This window comes from Apis laboriosa, unplaced genomic scaffold, assembly GCF_014066325.1.
Source record: "Apis laboriosa isolate Shangri-la unplaced genomic scaffold, ASM1406632v1 scaffold161_cov148, whole genome shotgun sequence".
Taxonomy (NCBI): Eukaryota; Metazoa; Arthropoda; class Insecta; order Hymenoptera; family Apidae; genus Apis; species Apis laboriosa.
The window spans coordinates 281,748-299,307 of record NW_025222098.1 but is presented as its reverse complement, the minus strand read 5'-3'; the positions used below and the strand labels follow the sequence as shown (position 1 = coordinate 299,307).

The 17,560-nt window shown below is 34.2% G+C and overlaps 1 protein-coding gene across 11 annotated transcripts in view; it reads right to left on the bottom strand.

Annotated features, from left to right (window-relative positions):
• LOC122710909 (venom dipeptidyl peptidase 4-like) overlaps window positions 1-17,560 on the bottom strand; it is a 259,765-nt gene that overhangs the window by 28,635 nt on the left and 213,570 nt on the right. For all 11 annotated transcript variants that reach the window (XM_043929145.1, XM_043929147.1, XM_043929146.1 and 8 more), the window contains one exon: window positions 3,480-3,705. In XM_043929145.1, the coding sequence (XP_043785080.1) occupies window positions 3,480-3,705 (226 nt within the window). The remainder of the gene's footprint in view (window positions 1-3,479; window positions 3,706-17,560) is intronic.

The following is a 17,560-nucleotide window of genomic DNA, read 5'->3' as shown; positions in this document are numbered from 1 at the left end:
GAGAGAGAGAGAGAGAGAGAGAGAGAGAGAGAGAGAGAGAGGATAAGAAAAGAGAATTATCCGTCTATCGATTTGCCATAATGTTGCGCCGCCATTACGTATGCGTGTAATCGTTGTCAGACATCGAGACTCATGTACGCGTGGAAAATGGTTGATCCAATTGGATCGCGTTTGCCTGTTTGTTAAAACAGGCGGGAAAATTTATTTAATTCGAACTGCTGATAACGGTATCGTGTTTCCTCTCGAAGCGAATTGGGGGAGGACGACGATTTGTTAAACGATTATAAAGCATATAATCTGATTGTTTAATACTCGATAAGATAATATATATATATATATATATATATATAGGTGATAATTTCGTGATATCGTATAATAAATTTATCGCCTCGTTTCATTTCTTTCTCGATACTTGTTTCATTGAGAATTTTTACACGAACGAATATACGGATTAAAATTTCAATAGAACTTTCGTAGAACATGTTCACTGGGAAAATAATAAATAAAAATATACGGGTTTAGCTGAACGAATATATTTTTGATTATACGTGATTGGGCGTATCTGTTTATAAAACATTTGAAATACGTGTATCGAAGAGAAACAAATATCTATGAAATAGTAATGTTGCAACATTCAATAATGAAATCACATGTAAAATGAACTTTAAATTCTATAACAGAACATTTTTGCGGAAACCTGGGATGGTAAAAGTGAAGAGAAACAGAGGAGGAGAAATGAAAAGTTTTTGCAAAAGTCGAAGCAAAAGAACAGAGAGAAGCTCTCAACGAGGGGGATTAAGAAATTAAATTAAAATTCGATTGGAAAGTTGAATTAGAGGGAGGATGGTGAATACCGTGGATCGCGGATAACTTCAATTTTCGTTTCAATATTTCCAAATAAACTTTCCACACTTTTAAATATAGGCCGAGAAAATGAAACTAGCCACGAAGAAGAAGAAGAAGAAGAAGGAGAAAAAGTCCCGAGGGGTTGAGATAAGGACTGGGGTTATGGAAATTAAGAAATTAAATTAAAATTAGATTGGCGAGTTTCATTTAGAAACAAACTTCCCTTCCAACGTGGGATAACTAATCCCCGTGAAAGGAAACAGATTGTCGAAACGAAAAACTTAATTGTAAGTAGATTAAAAATAAAATCGATCGGGATTCGAAATACCATTCCTTTATTTTTTCCCCCCTCATATTAATCAAGAAGGGAGAATCAAGAATCCCAAAAGAAAAAGAAAAGGATATATTAATATTAATATAATATTACGTTTCTTCTATTTTAAAAATGATATCCCTTGGACTCTCGATGAACCGACATAACGAGAGATCAGAAAACTGTTTCAAATTGCTTGCAACAATTTTCGTTCTTCCTGCGTATTTTCTTCGATTTACCTTGTCAAAGGTAAATTTTATAATAAATACACAATCCCTAACATCTCGAATTCTAAAAAATACGGCAGATTTCAAGAAAACAGGGACGTTCAGAGGATATTCAGAATAATATCCGAGGAGAAACGAGGTGATCAGGAAATGAGATGAAAAGAAACGCCATCGAACCTTCGCCTTCGCCTTCCGATATTTCCAAATAAACTCGATGAGGATAGGGGGCCCCAAGAGCAGATCGTTCGAATGAGAAAACTTGCTAGAACCTAGAAATTCTCGAAGGGACAAAGAAAGAAAGGGAGGGATTGGAGGGGGTGGAATTTCGAGTTATGGAAGGTTTGTGGGGACAGTCAAGTCGCCGGATTTGCTCGCGGTTCTAAATCTGTCGCGTGGTTTTCTCGCACGGGGAGGTGAGGGGGAACGTTCTCCGGCAATAAGCGTTGGCATAAAACATGGATCGAGAACGCCACCTCGTTTCCGGGACACCGAGAAATTATGGAGGATCGATTTATCGGAATGAATTCGAAGGAATCGAAGCTTTGGATCTACGTCTGAATATCCGTGTGAATAATTAATATCGTTTTCTGAATATTTTTATATTCAGATCATTTTTGATCGTAGCGATAGAGTTGAATCTGAAGAATTATAAGAATTATTGTATTGAATATAAGCGGTTATTGAGATTTATTCTCTTATTTTCATCAGTAAAATGTATATTTACTTATATTTGTTTTCACGTTTTAATCGAGGAAATACGTTACAAGACATATATATTTTGATTTTTATGCATTTTTTGACTAATGAATGTATTAAAAGAGTGTATTCTATAGTGATGTTTCTTTTTGTATTTTATTTTTTATTATGTTAATTTTTATTAATTATATTATTATTAATGTATTTACGTGTTTGGGAGTTTCCAAGAAATTATGCGTTTTAAATATAATTTGTATTAACTGATTAATTTTAATTAATGGAAATTAATTTTTCAAATTTATAAGTACACGGTTTCGCATATAATTTTTTCTATACACTGTGTATTTTTGTATATTTATTATCAAAATATTAGTAGTATTGAATGTTACTTATAAAATATTCGAATCATTTAATTATAATGTAATAGGAAGAAAATTTGCAATGTCAACGATCGTTGATCAATGTGATTAAATTAAAAAAAAAAAGAAGCAATGTTTCATAATAATTGATTAATTTTGAGAGAAATATTTAATTTGTATTGTACCATTGATCGTTTTTTGTTTTAAGGGGGAAATTAAAACGTGTGAGTGAATGACTTTTATTCAACGAGAATTGGAAATATATATTTTATATACGTAGTTGGAAAAATTATATTGGGTTTCTGGGATTAAAATTCGCCAAATCCAAACAGATATTCACGGCAGTCAAAATGGATTTGATACTTTTGGACCAGAGATAGAGTATAACCGGTGAAATACGTCCAATCTGCCAATTTCATCGAGGCGTGAAGTAAGAATGAAATAGCAGGTGAAGTTTGAAAGAATAAGTATTATTCTTTTCGTTCAATTATTGGCGTTTTACCATCGAAAGAATTTTCCATTCTGATTCTAAAACTTTCAATTTTAGTTTCATATAAAAAGAAACGGAAATATTACGAATTATATTTTCTAACGATTATTACGATACAATTCTAAATTAAATAAATTTTGAAGAATTATATTTTCTAACGATTATTACGATACAATTCGAATATCAGCCAATATTATAAAAATTCGTGGAATTAAATAAATTTTAAAGAGACATTGATAATTATTGATAAAATGGAAAATTAAAGTTTCAATGGATTAATCATTAATCAAGGATCGGTGATTAATAATCCAATTCATCTCCTACATAAAACTATAACTTCTTGAATCCGCCATATCTAAAAAAATGTATTCAAATTTCACCAACATCTAAACATCTCTATGAGAAACAACATTTTTTTTCTCAGTTAGAAATTATGAAAATTCAAAAGAAATTACTCAAAAAAAAAAAAAAGAAAAAAAAAAGGATCACGGGGTTGTTCTAAAACGAATCCAGCGACGCGATATAGCCACGACGATAGCGGCACTTACCCTGTTGTAAATGGAAATATCGGGCACTCCAGGCCCGGCACAAGTGAGCACGTAGTTGGAGTGATCGGTGGAAAACTTGGCGGTGTTGTAAAGACATCTATTCCTGTCCGTTTCCCGAACGATACCGCAGGTTAAACACTTGGGCTTCCGATCGCTCGTGCTCTTCGTTGATATCCTGTACAAATGTTGTACCGCGGATTCCTCTTCCGTTGTGGCCAGGTAATAACTGCGAGAAGAAGCAGAAAGAAAGAGATGAGAAGATAGGAGGAAAGAAAAAAAGAAGAAGAGACAGAAATATAACGGGGGAAGCGTAGTATAACGCCCCCCCTCCCCCGTTCATTTGCATAGGCTTTGCTCTTTAACGGCTTTGTAATCGCAAGAACTGTTGTGAATTTGCATTGCAACGAGGCCGCTTTGTTTACTTTGTACCAACGCGCAGGGGGAGGAGAGGAGGATCGAGAAGGAAAGAAAGTTGTATACCACGTTTCAGATCTGGCTTTTGCGGTTCTTCTTTGGATTCTTTCGAAAAGGGATTAAGCGGCCCTCCTCCTCCTGCGAATAGACCAGAGAGAGAGAGAGAGAGAGAGATGTTTCGAGTTTGTTGGTAGTTATTATGGAAAAGTTGATCGATCGAGTTTTCGAGATGGGGGAAGCTTGAGGAACAGGATTGATTTTATACGAGATGTAAATGATTATATACGATACTAACGAGAATTTACCGAATTCATCTCTTCGACGGACGAGCAAACTTTATATTTCCTCGACGAGAAGGAACTTTGATCAACTTTATTAACGAGGGAAGGAGAAAAGTTCAAAGATGGGCGAAAAAATTTGTCGCGACGATCGATTCAGATTAGGAGTGATTTTGCTTGCGAATTGTCCAGGATTTCAATGGAATCGTATTTGGTTATTGCATAAATGTTTTCAGCGGCGAGGGTGTCAAGTTTGGGTCAGACGTTGCGATTCGAAACTGTTAAGGCTGATTTATACGTTTCGCAAGCGTTGCAGGTATAGCAGAGGATGTAACGCGATCAGACCACTGACTCCATTTGCATTAATGTGGATCGATTGGCCGCTTGTTAATCAATCCATGATTAACCTGAATTACTCGGTTCTTTCCGGCTTAAATTCGTATCGGTCTCGTCGCCACCTCGTTTCAATTGATGAAACCAATTTGCCATCGGTGCAACTTGTTAACGAGATCGAAACCGGTTTTCGCCGCGACGAGAAAGGAATTTTTTTCCTTTTTTTTCAACTTGCTTAATTAACTGCCAGCTACGAGTATTACGAATATCGCGCTTTCCCCTTCCGTTGTTCAATTGAAAAATATTTAAAAAAATTTAGGGGGAAAAAGAGAAAGAAAGAAAGAAAGAAAGAAAGAAAGAAAAAGGAAAATATTCTCGATTTGATTTCAACTAGATAAAATTCCATTCATAAAAGGAATACATCGACAGGTTGCCGAATTGCCAACACAATTTTATTCGAGGAAAAATTTCATCCGGATACAAGTTCCCCCCCTCTTTCGATCTAAACTCCAAGTTTAAATTAATTCCTATAGGAGGACGGTTTTCAACTTCCTTTCTCAAGTTCCCTTATATCCAAAGGCGTATAAATTTCATGACGTTACTCAATTTCCCTCCATCTTGATCCAAATTCCCCAGAATTTCATTCTACACGGATCAAAGCGCGTCCCGCCCAAGGTGGAATTTGTCATTTTCGTTTCAATTTGTTCCTTATCTCACGGGAAAGTCGTCGCTGCAAAGATGTATCTGGCGACGTATCCGACGCGTGCCTTTCGCAATCTAATTTGTGCCGGGTCGAGCGAACGATGTACGAGTAATTTCCGTATCGGCCGGATACGACGATATTCCCTTGGATATCAAACAGAAGGCAGAGAGAGAGAGAGAGAGAGAGAGAATCACAGTTTTGCCCTTGGCTAATCCTCGTTTAATCTAAATCTGCCGACTTACTCCCGCTTACGGCTTACGCTGCAATTTCTATGCGCATAGATCAGAGAGATGTAACACACTGTTCGTGTTGGACAAACTCTCGCTGGCGCAGCCACTCGCTCGATTGTTGGCTACGAATAAACGTATCAAGGCCGCCTCGAGCTTTCATTCGAATAAAGAGGCGACCGTGTTGTAGAAGAAATATCGTAGAAGTGAATTTAAGATGAAAGGATCGAGCGCGTTTAAAATAGGTCGTACATCAACGAAACGTTGTCAGTTCGACGGTGGAGGGGAGAATGGAATGGGATCCAAGAGACTTTGATCGTTCTACGTTTCATTGGCTCGTTCGGTCACGTGATTCTTCGGAGGCGAGATAGATGGCGCTACGGTCGTGTCTAATCTGTATGCGCGTAAACCGCGCGTAGTGTAACGAAACACGGAACGATGAGCTACGTTTATTCTTAGCTTTATATAACAAATATTGATAAGTGACGAAAGAAAGGGAAAAAAGAAAAAAAAGGACTGTGGCTTCGAGTATCGAAAATCGATTATCCTCGCTTACCTGGCTCGTACCTTCGAACTCGATGCGCGTTGAAATAGATTGAATTTGTACTCTCACCTTCCAAGAAAGCCCGAATCAGACGAATTTTTTTTTCTTCACATTCGATCTTCGCTATCGATCCATGGATCTATTTTCGACAGTTTAATTGCACGCTTCGCACGATGATTTATTTCATTTATATATAATCTTGCGTCGGAAAAATTTTATTCTTTTATCGAAAAGAATTGGTTTAATTAGAGAAAACGAAGGATAGCGATTAATTTGGATACTTTTCAACCTCGATGAAACATTTCGTAATAAAGGGAACAACTTGTAAATATCATTAGTCGATTTAGTCGCGCGATTTATCGCGATTCGGAACAATTTCCATTAACGATTATAATACAACATTACGACACCGAAAACTAATTTCCCTAACGTGATAAACGAATGCTCGATAACAATTTCGTTGCATCGTGTGCACATATTGTAATTTCATATTCTGTTCAATTCGAATTCATGGCAGAGTTTCGATGAAAAAAAAAAGAAAGAAAGAAAGAAAGAAAGATCACATCTGCGAAAAAATGCATAAACCATCGCGTTAAACGATACACAGTGCATTTTCTCCCCACGCGTTTTTTCGATACGATAAATTAATTCCCCTCCCGAATAAATCGGTTCGAGGGGCGAGACAAGGGCGAATATCATTGGCAATCTTGCGACACGCTCGGATATCAAGTGCCCTTACGTCAGGCGTTGAGACTCAGAACCTGTTAGGTCTGATTTATAACGTTCCGCCACTACTGCGCGCCGTCCAACGTACAACGAGATCAAATTACTGGCTTCATTTGCATTAATTTGGATCGATCGCCATCGGCTAACGAATAGCCTGATCCGGAATTATCTTGCCTCTTTTTCGAAACCATCCACAATGTTGATCGTTGGAACGCGTGAAATATTAATTTTATCGTGTTATTGCTTTTTATTCCGTGGAAAATTTTATCGGTGGGCCCCGTGTTTTTGCTGGCGATAAAATGTTTACCCCTTCGAAATGTTTATTAATTTTCAATGGGGACGTCTAAATTAATAAAACGGAATAACGAATATGAAAATATATTTGATACGTTGTGTAGGTAGGTCGTAACGCGTTCAGGTTCAACGTTTTATTCTTTTTTTCGATAGATGTAGGCAACTGCATCGTTATATTTTTTAATATATCGTAATTATTAGGCAGGAAACTTCAAGAATTTCATAATTAATTTTTTATCATTTTTTTTCTAGCTAGAATTAATAATATTTTAAAAATTTGAATTACCTGTGATGTTACATATTATAAATTTCGTTGTATCGTGGAAATATTTTTTACGCCCCTATATTTTGTTTTCCATATGGTACTCATTACGCTATTGTAATATGCAAAATATTTACGCAAAATATTTTGATAAAAATCCACTGTTCGACATATTAGAGATATTATAAAGTTTACACAATATTTTATTACTGCTCCAAAGATTGTTTGGAAAATATTTATATTTTGTTAAATAATCATTCACCGTGCAAAAATGTTATTACGTCGCTTTGGATGGATTAATCATTTTCATTTCGATGTTTATACGAAAAAAATTTTTCCATCGTCTCCTTCGATTTCCAAGAAAATCCTTGCACCTTGGACATTGATTATTAATTATTTATTGATGATCGGTGCGAATTGTTAATCGAGACGATGATCAATTGCCGGAAAACAGCTGTCAAATTAGCAAGCGACAAGTTGACAATTGGACAAGATTGGAAATATTTAACGGGATAATGAATCGATTAAAACAGGCTATTCAAATATCAAACTATCTTTAATTATCGATTTACATGTATTTACGAAATAATAGAAAAAAAAAAACGAAAAACTATTTGCTTCGAACGAAAATATATCGAGTATATGAAAAATAATATTACAAAAAAGGGAGGTTCCTCTTTGTACGTGCATACAATTTTTTGAGAAAATCAAATTTAAAAATACGTAAAATTTTCGAAACACTTTCGAAACTTTCGGGGAAAAATAATAATAAAATAAACGAAAAATATAAAATAAAAGTTTTCATTTAGAAAATTTCGTTAAAGAATTTTTAATCAAGAAAATTAAAAATCGGGAATATTCAATGAATTTTCTCCATTTTCTAAAAAAATAACCTCTAAATTTTATTTCCCCCATTTTTGAATTTCACATTTACTACGCCCATTATCAGTCCATTATCCATTCGTATCCGATCAGAAATTAGTCGACGCAAACCATCAACTTGACTCATTAAAAAATATCGAACATTCTCTCCTTCCATTTTCAATTTACGTTGCAAATCGTTCGACAATTGCTTATAATAAATTTCCCTTACTACCAACCCCCCAAAGCTTGAAAATAATTCAAAACTATCGCCAAGCGTAACAAATTAACGAAATTAACAAAATCGATAATTCGCTCACGTCGAAGAATTAATAACGAGGCGAGGCAAAGTGTAAGTTAACTCGTAACTCGCAGCCATCCACAAGTTAAGACTTGGCTCGTCAACTCTAACAGGTGAGGCGGAAGAGTAATTCAATATCTTACGAGGGGGTAATAGGTTTAGAGTTTGACAGTCGTAGCCCCAAGATGAACGTAAACTCTCCATCATCGGGTAAAATCAACGAGAGATGGTGTAACCACCGGTGGCGGGGAACGGGGATTGTAAAGAGGGGTGGGGGGAAGGGACAGGCTGCGCGGCTCCCTGGCCAAGATGGATGAGCCTCGGGTCATTCAGAACGGATTAATTTCAATATCCTGTTAATTTGACCCGTCGCGCCGACCTTAAACGCACTCAGCCTTAAACCTCATCCCTTGGTGGTGAATTTTCTGGTTAAGGGGGCGGAGGGTGGCCCTTCACTTCGTGTGGCCAAAAGTGATCGAGCTTTGATCGAGAAATAAATATTTGAGAAATGAGTAATAATAATAATAATTGTCGATTAATTTTCCAATTTTTTAAATATTTTTTAAATATAATTTTCTGGTTAAGGGGGCCCTTCACTTCGTGTGGCCAAAAGTGATCGAGCTTTGATCGAGAAATAAATATTTGAGAAATGAGTAATAATAATAATAATTGTCGATTAATTTTCCAATTTTTTAAATATTTTTTAAATATAATTTTCTGGTTAAGGGGGCGGAGGGTGGCCCTTCACTTCGTGTGGCCAAAAGTGATCGAGCTTTGATCGAGAAATAAATATTTGAGAAATGAGTAATAATAATAATAATTGTCGATTAATTTTCCAATTTTTTAAATATCGAATCTTCCAGTATTTCGAATAATCTTCAAATAATCATCTCATTGTGAAATTTCTATTGTCCACGATCTTTAGTAAATTATACATATTTATAGAAGATGGTAATAAATATGTGTATTATTTATTTTTAGGGACAGTTGGGTAGCATGAATAAACAAGATATTATCAAAATTGTGTGATTCACGCTACATGAATACTGCAATACTGCGTCGTGAATAATACCGTGTTGGTCTGTACGTAAACGTTTCACGTGCACATTTATGCGATATTTTCTTTGTATTAATTCATTTCTTTGCTCAGTATAAATATATATATTTCTTCTTTCGTTTAAATATTAGAATAAAAAGTACGATAAGCACATTTTTTATTTTTTACACGGCAATAATCAAAAATTAGTCATGCAAAAAATACGATGCCACGAAAGAAAGAGTTTAATTTATTTAATTTAAATCCTCCTTTTTTCGAGAAAGATTCGCGTGTATTTAGACCGATAACAAGAATTACAGGTTTTGTTTCCGCTTATATTCGCAAATTTTCCTGGTAATCCGAGCAAATGTCCGTTTTTCAGGGCATGCATCTGAAAAACGTGTATAAATCCTAGTCGAATACGGATAGGGAATCGATAGTGTCGCTAAATTATGAAAGGTTTTCAATGAATCCAGCGCGTCTGTGAAATCCCAACGTCGACTATAGATGATTCACTTGCTCGTTATTCTTCCCTTTTTCCTCCCCTTTTTTTCATCATCGAATCATTTCTGATACATTAATTCTTCAATCAGTTCACGGTCGAATCCTGTTACTGTCCGTCGAATAACGAGAAATATCTTTTTATCGCGTTAAATATTTGCGTATCTTTTCGATCGATTTTTAAACTCGATCGATATATCGTTCGAAATTTCCGCTGCTTTAAAAATTCTTTCTTGGACGAAACTGTCCACTTTTCGCCCTCGTTAAAATTTCCCCCCTAATTCACAGCAAATCTCTTATCCATTTCCATTCCAATCCAATTCCAAGAGTTTCCAACCGCTAACAATTTTCGAAAACCTTCCCTCGAATTGCACGTCAACCATCGAAATTTCCCCCTTTTTTTTCTTTTCTTTCTTTCTTTTTTCTTTTTTTTTTTAATTTCACTCATTAATCTCAATCTAAAATTTCCTTCCACCCGTTATTTATCATACCCGCCTATTAAAAACTTTCCTCCTCCCTCAAATTTTCCCCTTCGCCATCGTCAATCGCCTTTCCTTGTAACCTATCCACCTCCCTTAAACAAACGATAAACTGGCAAAATGGCTGGCGTATTAAGGAGGAGGAGAGAGGGGAGAGGAGGCCGCGTTACAGGGTAATTTCACCCTGTGATCATCGTCAGCGAGCTGCCGCGTGTAAACCCCGGGCAAAGAGTGGGCCTTTCTTCCCCGAGTTATGTATCTTGTGATGAAAGCCGATGAAAGTTGGAGAGGAGGGAGCAATTTAAAGTTAGTCGCGAAGGCACGCGAGGCTTTAAGCAAGGCGTGGAAATCTGAGCCGCCTCGGCCCAATGCTAACTTTTGTTCCCGATCCCGAGGCGAATATCTATTGTAAAACGATCCATTCTTGAGCAGGCGTGTCGGTACAAAGGGCGAACCGTGTCGGTACGATTTATCGATCGACGAATTATTGGATAAGCGCTTCTTGTTTTCGGTCTTAATGCGTTTTATATTAATCCCGGTGAGATATGCTTTTGATCGAAATCTAAATTGTCGATTTTTTTTTTTTTTTGAATTGAAGATAGAAAAAGAATTTTTAATTTTCTAATCTTTGTTGTTTTAGATGTGGTAAACGATACTACAGTAGTTTTATAATGGATAATTTCTTTTCAAGTTACGGTTATGATTAAAAGATGAAATAATTATTATTATTGAACTTTTATTATTATAGAAGATATATCCTTTTTCAAGAGGATTAATTGTAATTTAAACTGTCAATTTTTTTTTAAATTGAAGATAGAAAAAGAATTTTTAATTTTCTAATCTTTGCCTAAAAGATGAGGCTTATCGATAGAACTTTTCAAGAGGATTAATTATAATTTGTCGATTTTTTTTTTTTTAATTGAAGATAGAAAAAGAATTTTTAATTTTCTAATCTTTACTGTTTTAGATGTAAACGATACTACACTAGTTTTATAATGGATAATTTCTTTTCAAGTTACGGTTATGATTAAAAGATGAGATAATCATTATTATTATTTATATTAATAGAATTTTTCAAGAGGATTAATTGTAATTTAAATTGTCGATTATTTTTTTTTAATTGAAGATAGAAAAAGAATTTTTAATTTTCTAATCTTTGTTCGTTGTTTTAGATGTGGTAAACGGTACTACAGTAGTTTTATAATGGATAATTTCTTTTCAAGTTACGGTTATGATTAAAAGATGAAATAATTATTATTATTATCAATAGAATTTTTCAAGAGAATTAATTGTAATTTAAATTGTCGATTATTTTTTTTTAATTGAAGATAGAAAAAGAATTTTTAATTTTCTAATCTTTATTGTTTTAGATGTGGTAAACGATACTACTAATTTTATAATCGACAATTTGTTCTTTTCAAGTTATGATTAAAAGATGAGACTTATCGATACTTTTCAAGAGGATTAATTGTAATTTGTCGATTTTTTTTTTTTTAATTGAAGATAGAAAAACAATTTTTAATTTTCTAATCTTTACTGTTTTAGATGTAAACGATACTACACTAATTTTATAATGGATAATTTCTTTTCAAGTTACGGTTATGATTGAAAGATGAGATAATTATTATTATTATCAATAGAATTTTTCAAGAGGATTAATTGTAATTTAAACTGTCAATTTTTTTTTTAATTGAAGATAGAAAAAAAATTTTTAATTTTCTAATCTTTGTTGTTTCAGATGTAAACGCTACTACACTAATTTTATAATGGATAATTTCTTTTCAAGTTACGGTTATGATTGAAAGATGAGATAATCATTATTATTATTAATAGAATTTTTCAAGAGGATTAATTGTAATTTAAATTGTCGATTATTTTTTTTTAATTGAAGATAGAAAAAGAATTTTTAATTTTCTAATCTTTATTGTTTTAGATGTGGTAAACGGTACTACTAATTTAATAATCGACAATTTGTTCTTTTCAAGTTATGATTAAAAGATGAGGCTTATCGATAGAACTTTTCAAGAGGATTCAAGAATCGATTGCAAGGAATAATTGATCGAAAATAGATCTCTCTTTAGATATGGATAAAAATTATTCTTCGAAAAATCAATGAATTAAATCGTACGGGGAAATTAATCTTCTAGAGCGTAAACTTTAAGAGAAAACTTTCAAATGTTTAAGGGAAAAATACAATTGTACTACCTTGATATCTCGTGATTTCGATGATGACACATTTCAATCAAAAGATTGAAAGTCGTTAATTTATTATTATTACAATTATTATTGAGAAATAAATGAATAAATTCAACATTGGAATCAATATTTAGACACATGAAAAGTGAAATGAAAAATATACTCACAATTTCATTGTATACAATGAAAAGAACGATAATAGATTGTTATATTAAATAAATAACGATATTAATATTTATGATTTCTTGTTTTTTTTTTTTTTTTTTTAATCATAAGTATCAAGATAGACACGGGTTTAACGATTGGAAAATTGAATCGAAGGGATAATGATGGAATGATGGATTTGAATTTCATTAATTTCGTTTACGTGAATTCGATTTTGATTTGGCTTTGGGATCGTCGAATTCCATGGAGAGTATTAAATGTAGTCGAGAGGATTTGATGAATGTTAATGGTGCGAATATATATTGATGCCGATCAAATATCGGTTAAATGTTAAATGAGCAATAACCTTATGAGGTATAATTACGTATATAAAATTCCTGATCATGAATAATAATCCCTAATAAGTTGATTATTACGTAAGATTCACGTGTTTTGTACTAAAAATGATAATAGAATTTTCATTATTATAAATTAAATGAGGATAAATGAAAAATTAAGATATATTTATTATACGTGACTATTATAAATCGGCTAGAAAGAAAAAAATAAGTGTTTTTAATTATTGAATAAAATTGTTCAAGATTATTGAAATATTGCAACATTTGAACATCTTTGAAAATTTCTGATATTCATCGTTCATTAATCAAGATATTAATTTTTTGATTGAGGAAATATCTGATAATTAATGGAGATTATCATGAAATTATCAAGAATAAAAGATTGAATCATTGATTGATATGACAAAAAAGTATAGAAAAATTACAAGAAAATCTTATTTCTTTATTAGATATTCAAGAAAATCATCAAAATCCAAAGTATCAGTAATTTAATAACATCGAAAACATTGTTAAATATTCCATTAATAACAAAAATATACGAGTACATATGCACATATAAATAATAAAAACGAAATTTTTCGCAAAGAAAAATATTACTTGGGATTACTCGGAAATCTTCAATTAACCGATGTTCCCATATATTTTTCGATATGTATATACACGTATACAGCATAACAATTATCCTCTTTACTATTTAAATTACAAAAAATACAGCAAAAATTCGACATAACAGACTTTCGATGAATAAACGCGTCGATAAAAATCCGATTTACCCGGATTACCGATCGAAAACCGATTTCGCCGAATAGCCTATTTATCGCGGTAGGTAAAGCAGTCGTTCGCCTCGGCGAACGTATCGCAACAATCGCGTTAAACGAAACCACCAACTTTTGTCACCCTTTTAACCATTTTATTCCCGCCAGGGGCGGGAGCTTAAACATTCATTCGACCAACGATATCCACGTTGAAAAGAACAAGCTCGACAAGTTTCACGGTGGCGAGAAGAGGGAGAGAGTCTCCCTCTCCCTCTCTCTCTTTCTCTCTCTCTCTCTCGCTTTCTATTTTCCCGCAACGTCAGCGTAACGGCAGCACGATGCCTCGCGCCGGATTACACAGGCATGGAGAACGGTTCACGAAGTTGGTCACGTTATCAGCACGATTTGTTTCGCGGAAAATAATCCAGGTGGCGGGGAGAAAAAGCCTTAAGCTGTCGCGTGGGTGGCCCCGTTCGAGCGCAAACAAACCTTCTCCCCGCTCTTTCAGGAATTACGAGCGCTCCGTGACAATTCCCACGCGTTTAACAGGCTAAAACGGCACGTTCCCCCCTCTCCCTCTCTTCTCAACCCGGTTTTAAAGCCCACCGCCGCCATTGTTCCGTGAAGTAGGCGGCCAGAATGGATCCTCTCGCGGCGAGCTTTCAGGATAATAGCGTCGAACGTCTCGTCCATGGAGAAAATTGCATGACGTAAGTGTCGCCGGATCGTGTCTTCGATCGTCGCGGCGAATCGATATCGTCTTTGCAGGCGAGAAATCGGTTGCTCGGCGAAGAATGGGACGCGTTGTTTGGGAGAAGAGCCGACGGACGAGGAGCTAAATCGTGGGACGTAGGAGATAATGGAGAAAATACAGAAAAATGTTACTCGAGGTGGATGGATATTTCGATCGTTGACGATCACTTTTCACGCTTTGATGCCATATTATTCGATTTTTCAATGTAGGTAAGATTCGTTGGATTGATAAATTGCAAGGATACGAATTTTATTTTTTTATTTGGTAAATATAATTTCGACACGAATAAGTAAAAATAAATTTTGCGTCGATACGACGCAATCTTTTTATTAGAAAAATCAATGTTATTTTTTTAAAATGTATCTTCCTTTTTTATCCATCTATTGAAATCTACGATGCAACTATCAATGTGGAACGTCTTCATAGGTTTTGATGATTTTTAAATATTTGTTACAAAGAACAAAATTTCTCTTTTATGCAATGATTGAAACAAATACAAAACTTGGTGTATAAAAATCAAATTTAAATTCAATTATAGTCAATTGAAGTTTGCTTTAGACGCAAATGGAACGAGATCGCTCCCTCTTTTACATCATATCCACTTAACGCAATTATTTATAAATAAATTATTTATAAATAAATAAATAAATAATTTATAAATAATTCTCAACTGACATTTTTATACACTCCTCTGAAAATGTAATCCATCCACAACTTGATATTCTACAAAACAGAAATATTCTTTTCAACCTCTAAAACGTATCGTCAAAAACATTTAACGTATTTACATTCTCAACCACGAAACTATCCACCCTTTCCAGAAATTCTTTCCCACCAAAACGAAAAAAAAAAAAAAAAAAACAAAAAAATACTCAACCACCAAGCCAACTCACAAACCTAGGAAACCAGCTTTTTCAACCTCTCCTCTTGGCTACGAATAGGCGAAACTCGAAGTCGAAGGAACGGATTAGAAAGTGAATTAGCAGTGTTTGCGTAAGCGTTTACGGATCTAATTGTGCTCGTTACGAAAAAGAGAGGGAGATTTGCTGATTGCACGTTGCTCATTGCGACGAATTACATAGTTTGGCTGATTGTGCGAATGAAGGGGAAACGGAAGGAGGGGAGAGAATAATCTGGAGGATTCGAGGACAAGATTTATTGAGCGAGAAGGTTTGAACCGATGTTGAATTCTTGAGGGAACTTGCACTTGCTATTGAAACACCGAAACTTTGGTTGTTTTAGGCGCGTTTAATTAGACTTTCGCAACCGCGGGGAACGTTAAATGTAGCGTGTTTCAACGCCGGTGGAAATAGAATTTTAGACGTCGATCCCTTCGTGTCGTTGCCTTTTCAAAACTTTTGTCCTTTATCAGCAAAGTTTCCAGGCTGAGGATATATAGAAATAATATATATACACATTTTTCCTTGGTATTTTCGAACGGGGAATGAAAATTGTGTTTTGTAATAAATAAAGTTGTTAAAATTTGAATTTAGTAAAAAGAAAAAAAAAAAGAAAAAAATAGAGGAATAATTTAAAAATTAAAAATTTTTGTTTTCGCGAGAATTTATGAATATCATTTCAGAGGTGCCAATAAATTTATAATAATAAAATTAAGGAAAATTATATTGTAATTGATAGTCAAAAGATATGTTTAAAAAGTCCAATAAATTAAAATTTCAAAGCTTTTATTCAAATGTTAATTTTACGCAAAGTATCTCTTTTTTTTCCTATTGTTAGACAAAAAAATATCACATCAATTCTGATTTTTTTCGTACCATCCTGAATAATATCACTCGAACAAATATATTGATCAAATTATTTTGACAAAGGAATATTTTTCTCGATTTATGTTACGATCACAAAAGCACAGGATAAATTAGAAAAGTGGTTTCACGTTTATGTCTCATGGTATACGTTATTTATTATGCATTTTGCCGAGAATGGAATAATGAAATTTGCAAGTCAAGTACAGTACTTTTCACATTCATTTTATTGTTTCAAGCAGTTCTTCGTTTACGTTTCTACACGAGCGCTAAAAGTTGCTTATTGTGATGATGTAATAAAAAAAGAAGAAAACGTTTCGTCCTGATCTTGTTAGGGGATCCTCCAAGTGACGCAATCTAACCGGTCTAATACCGATAAATATCGAAAATAATCGAGGTTAAACGATGAATGTATACGAAAAAATAAAAGAAATATTTTCGAGAATTATATTTTACAAATAAACATTTTGTAAGAACATTTCTTTTTACCATCTTCTTGACATATAAATTCGAGATAAACAGATAAGAGATAGCACGTACAACTCTCATATAACGATAATATAATGAAGATAAGTAACGCAGTGCAACTTCAAAAACAATCGTTCGAAGATCAAAATGGCGTCGAATCATACGTATAAATAACACAGATAAATATTTCGTTCAATATCACCGTTGTTAACGTCCGATTGTTAATTAATTCGAGAAAGGACGCGAAGCCATTCAATAATTAATTACTTCTTTTTCCTCTCCCCAAAATATTTGGAGCCTATATACGAAGAGGAGGGAGAGTTTATTAAGACCATAACACCACCAGTGTTACCCATAGGAGAGGATCATTAAATTTGATTTACGGGATTCGAGTTTGTAGTTTGGAACAGATTGTTCGATGCAAATATATAGCGATATCCCCGAAGAATCAATAGCGCGTTGGGGGTTAGGCGTTCGCACGTTTCAACCTGCCGGATGTTTTTCGAAAACGTGTCGCCGTTTAAAACCACAGAGACGTCCGTGCCGCGCCGGATTGCGCGCTATCAATTTTTACCGTATCAAATTTCCATCCCCGCGTGCGATTCAAAATCTACCCCTTCCTTCCTGTAAAAAAGAAGAGATTTTTTATCTATCTCTCTCTTTTTTCTTTTTTTTTTTTTTTT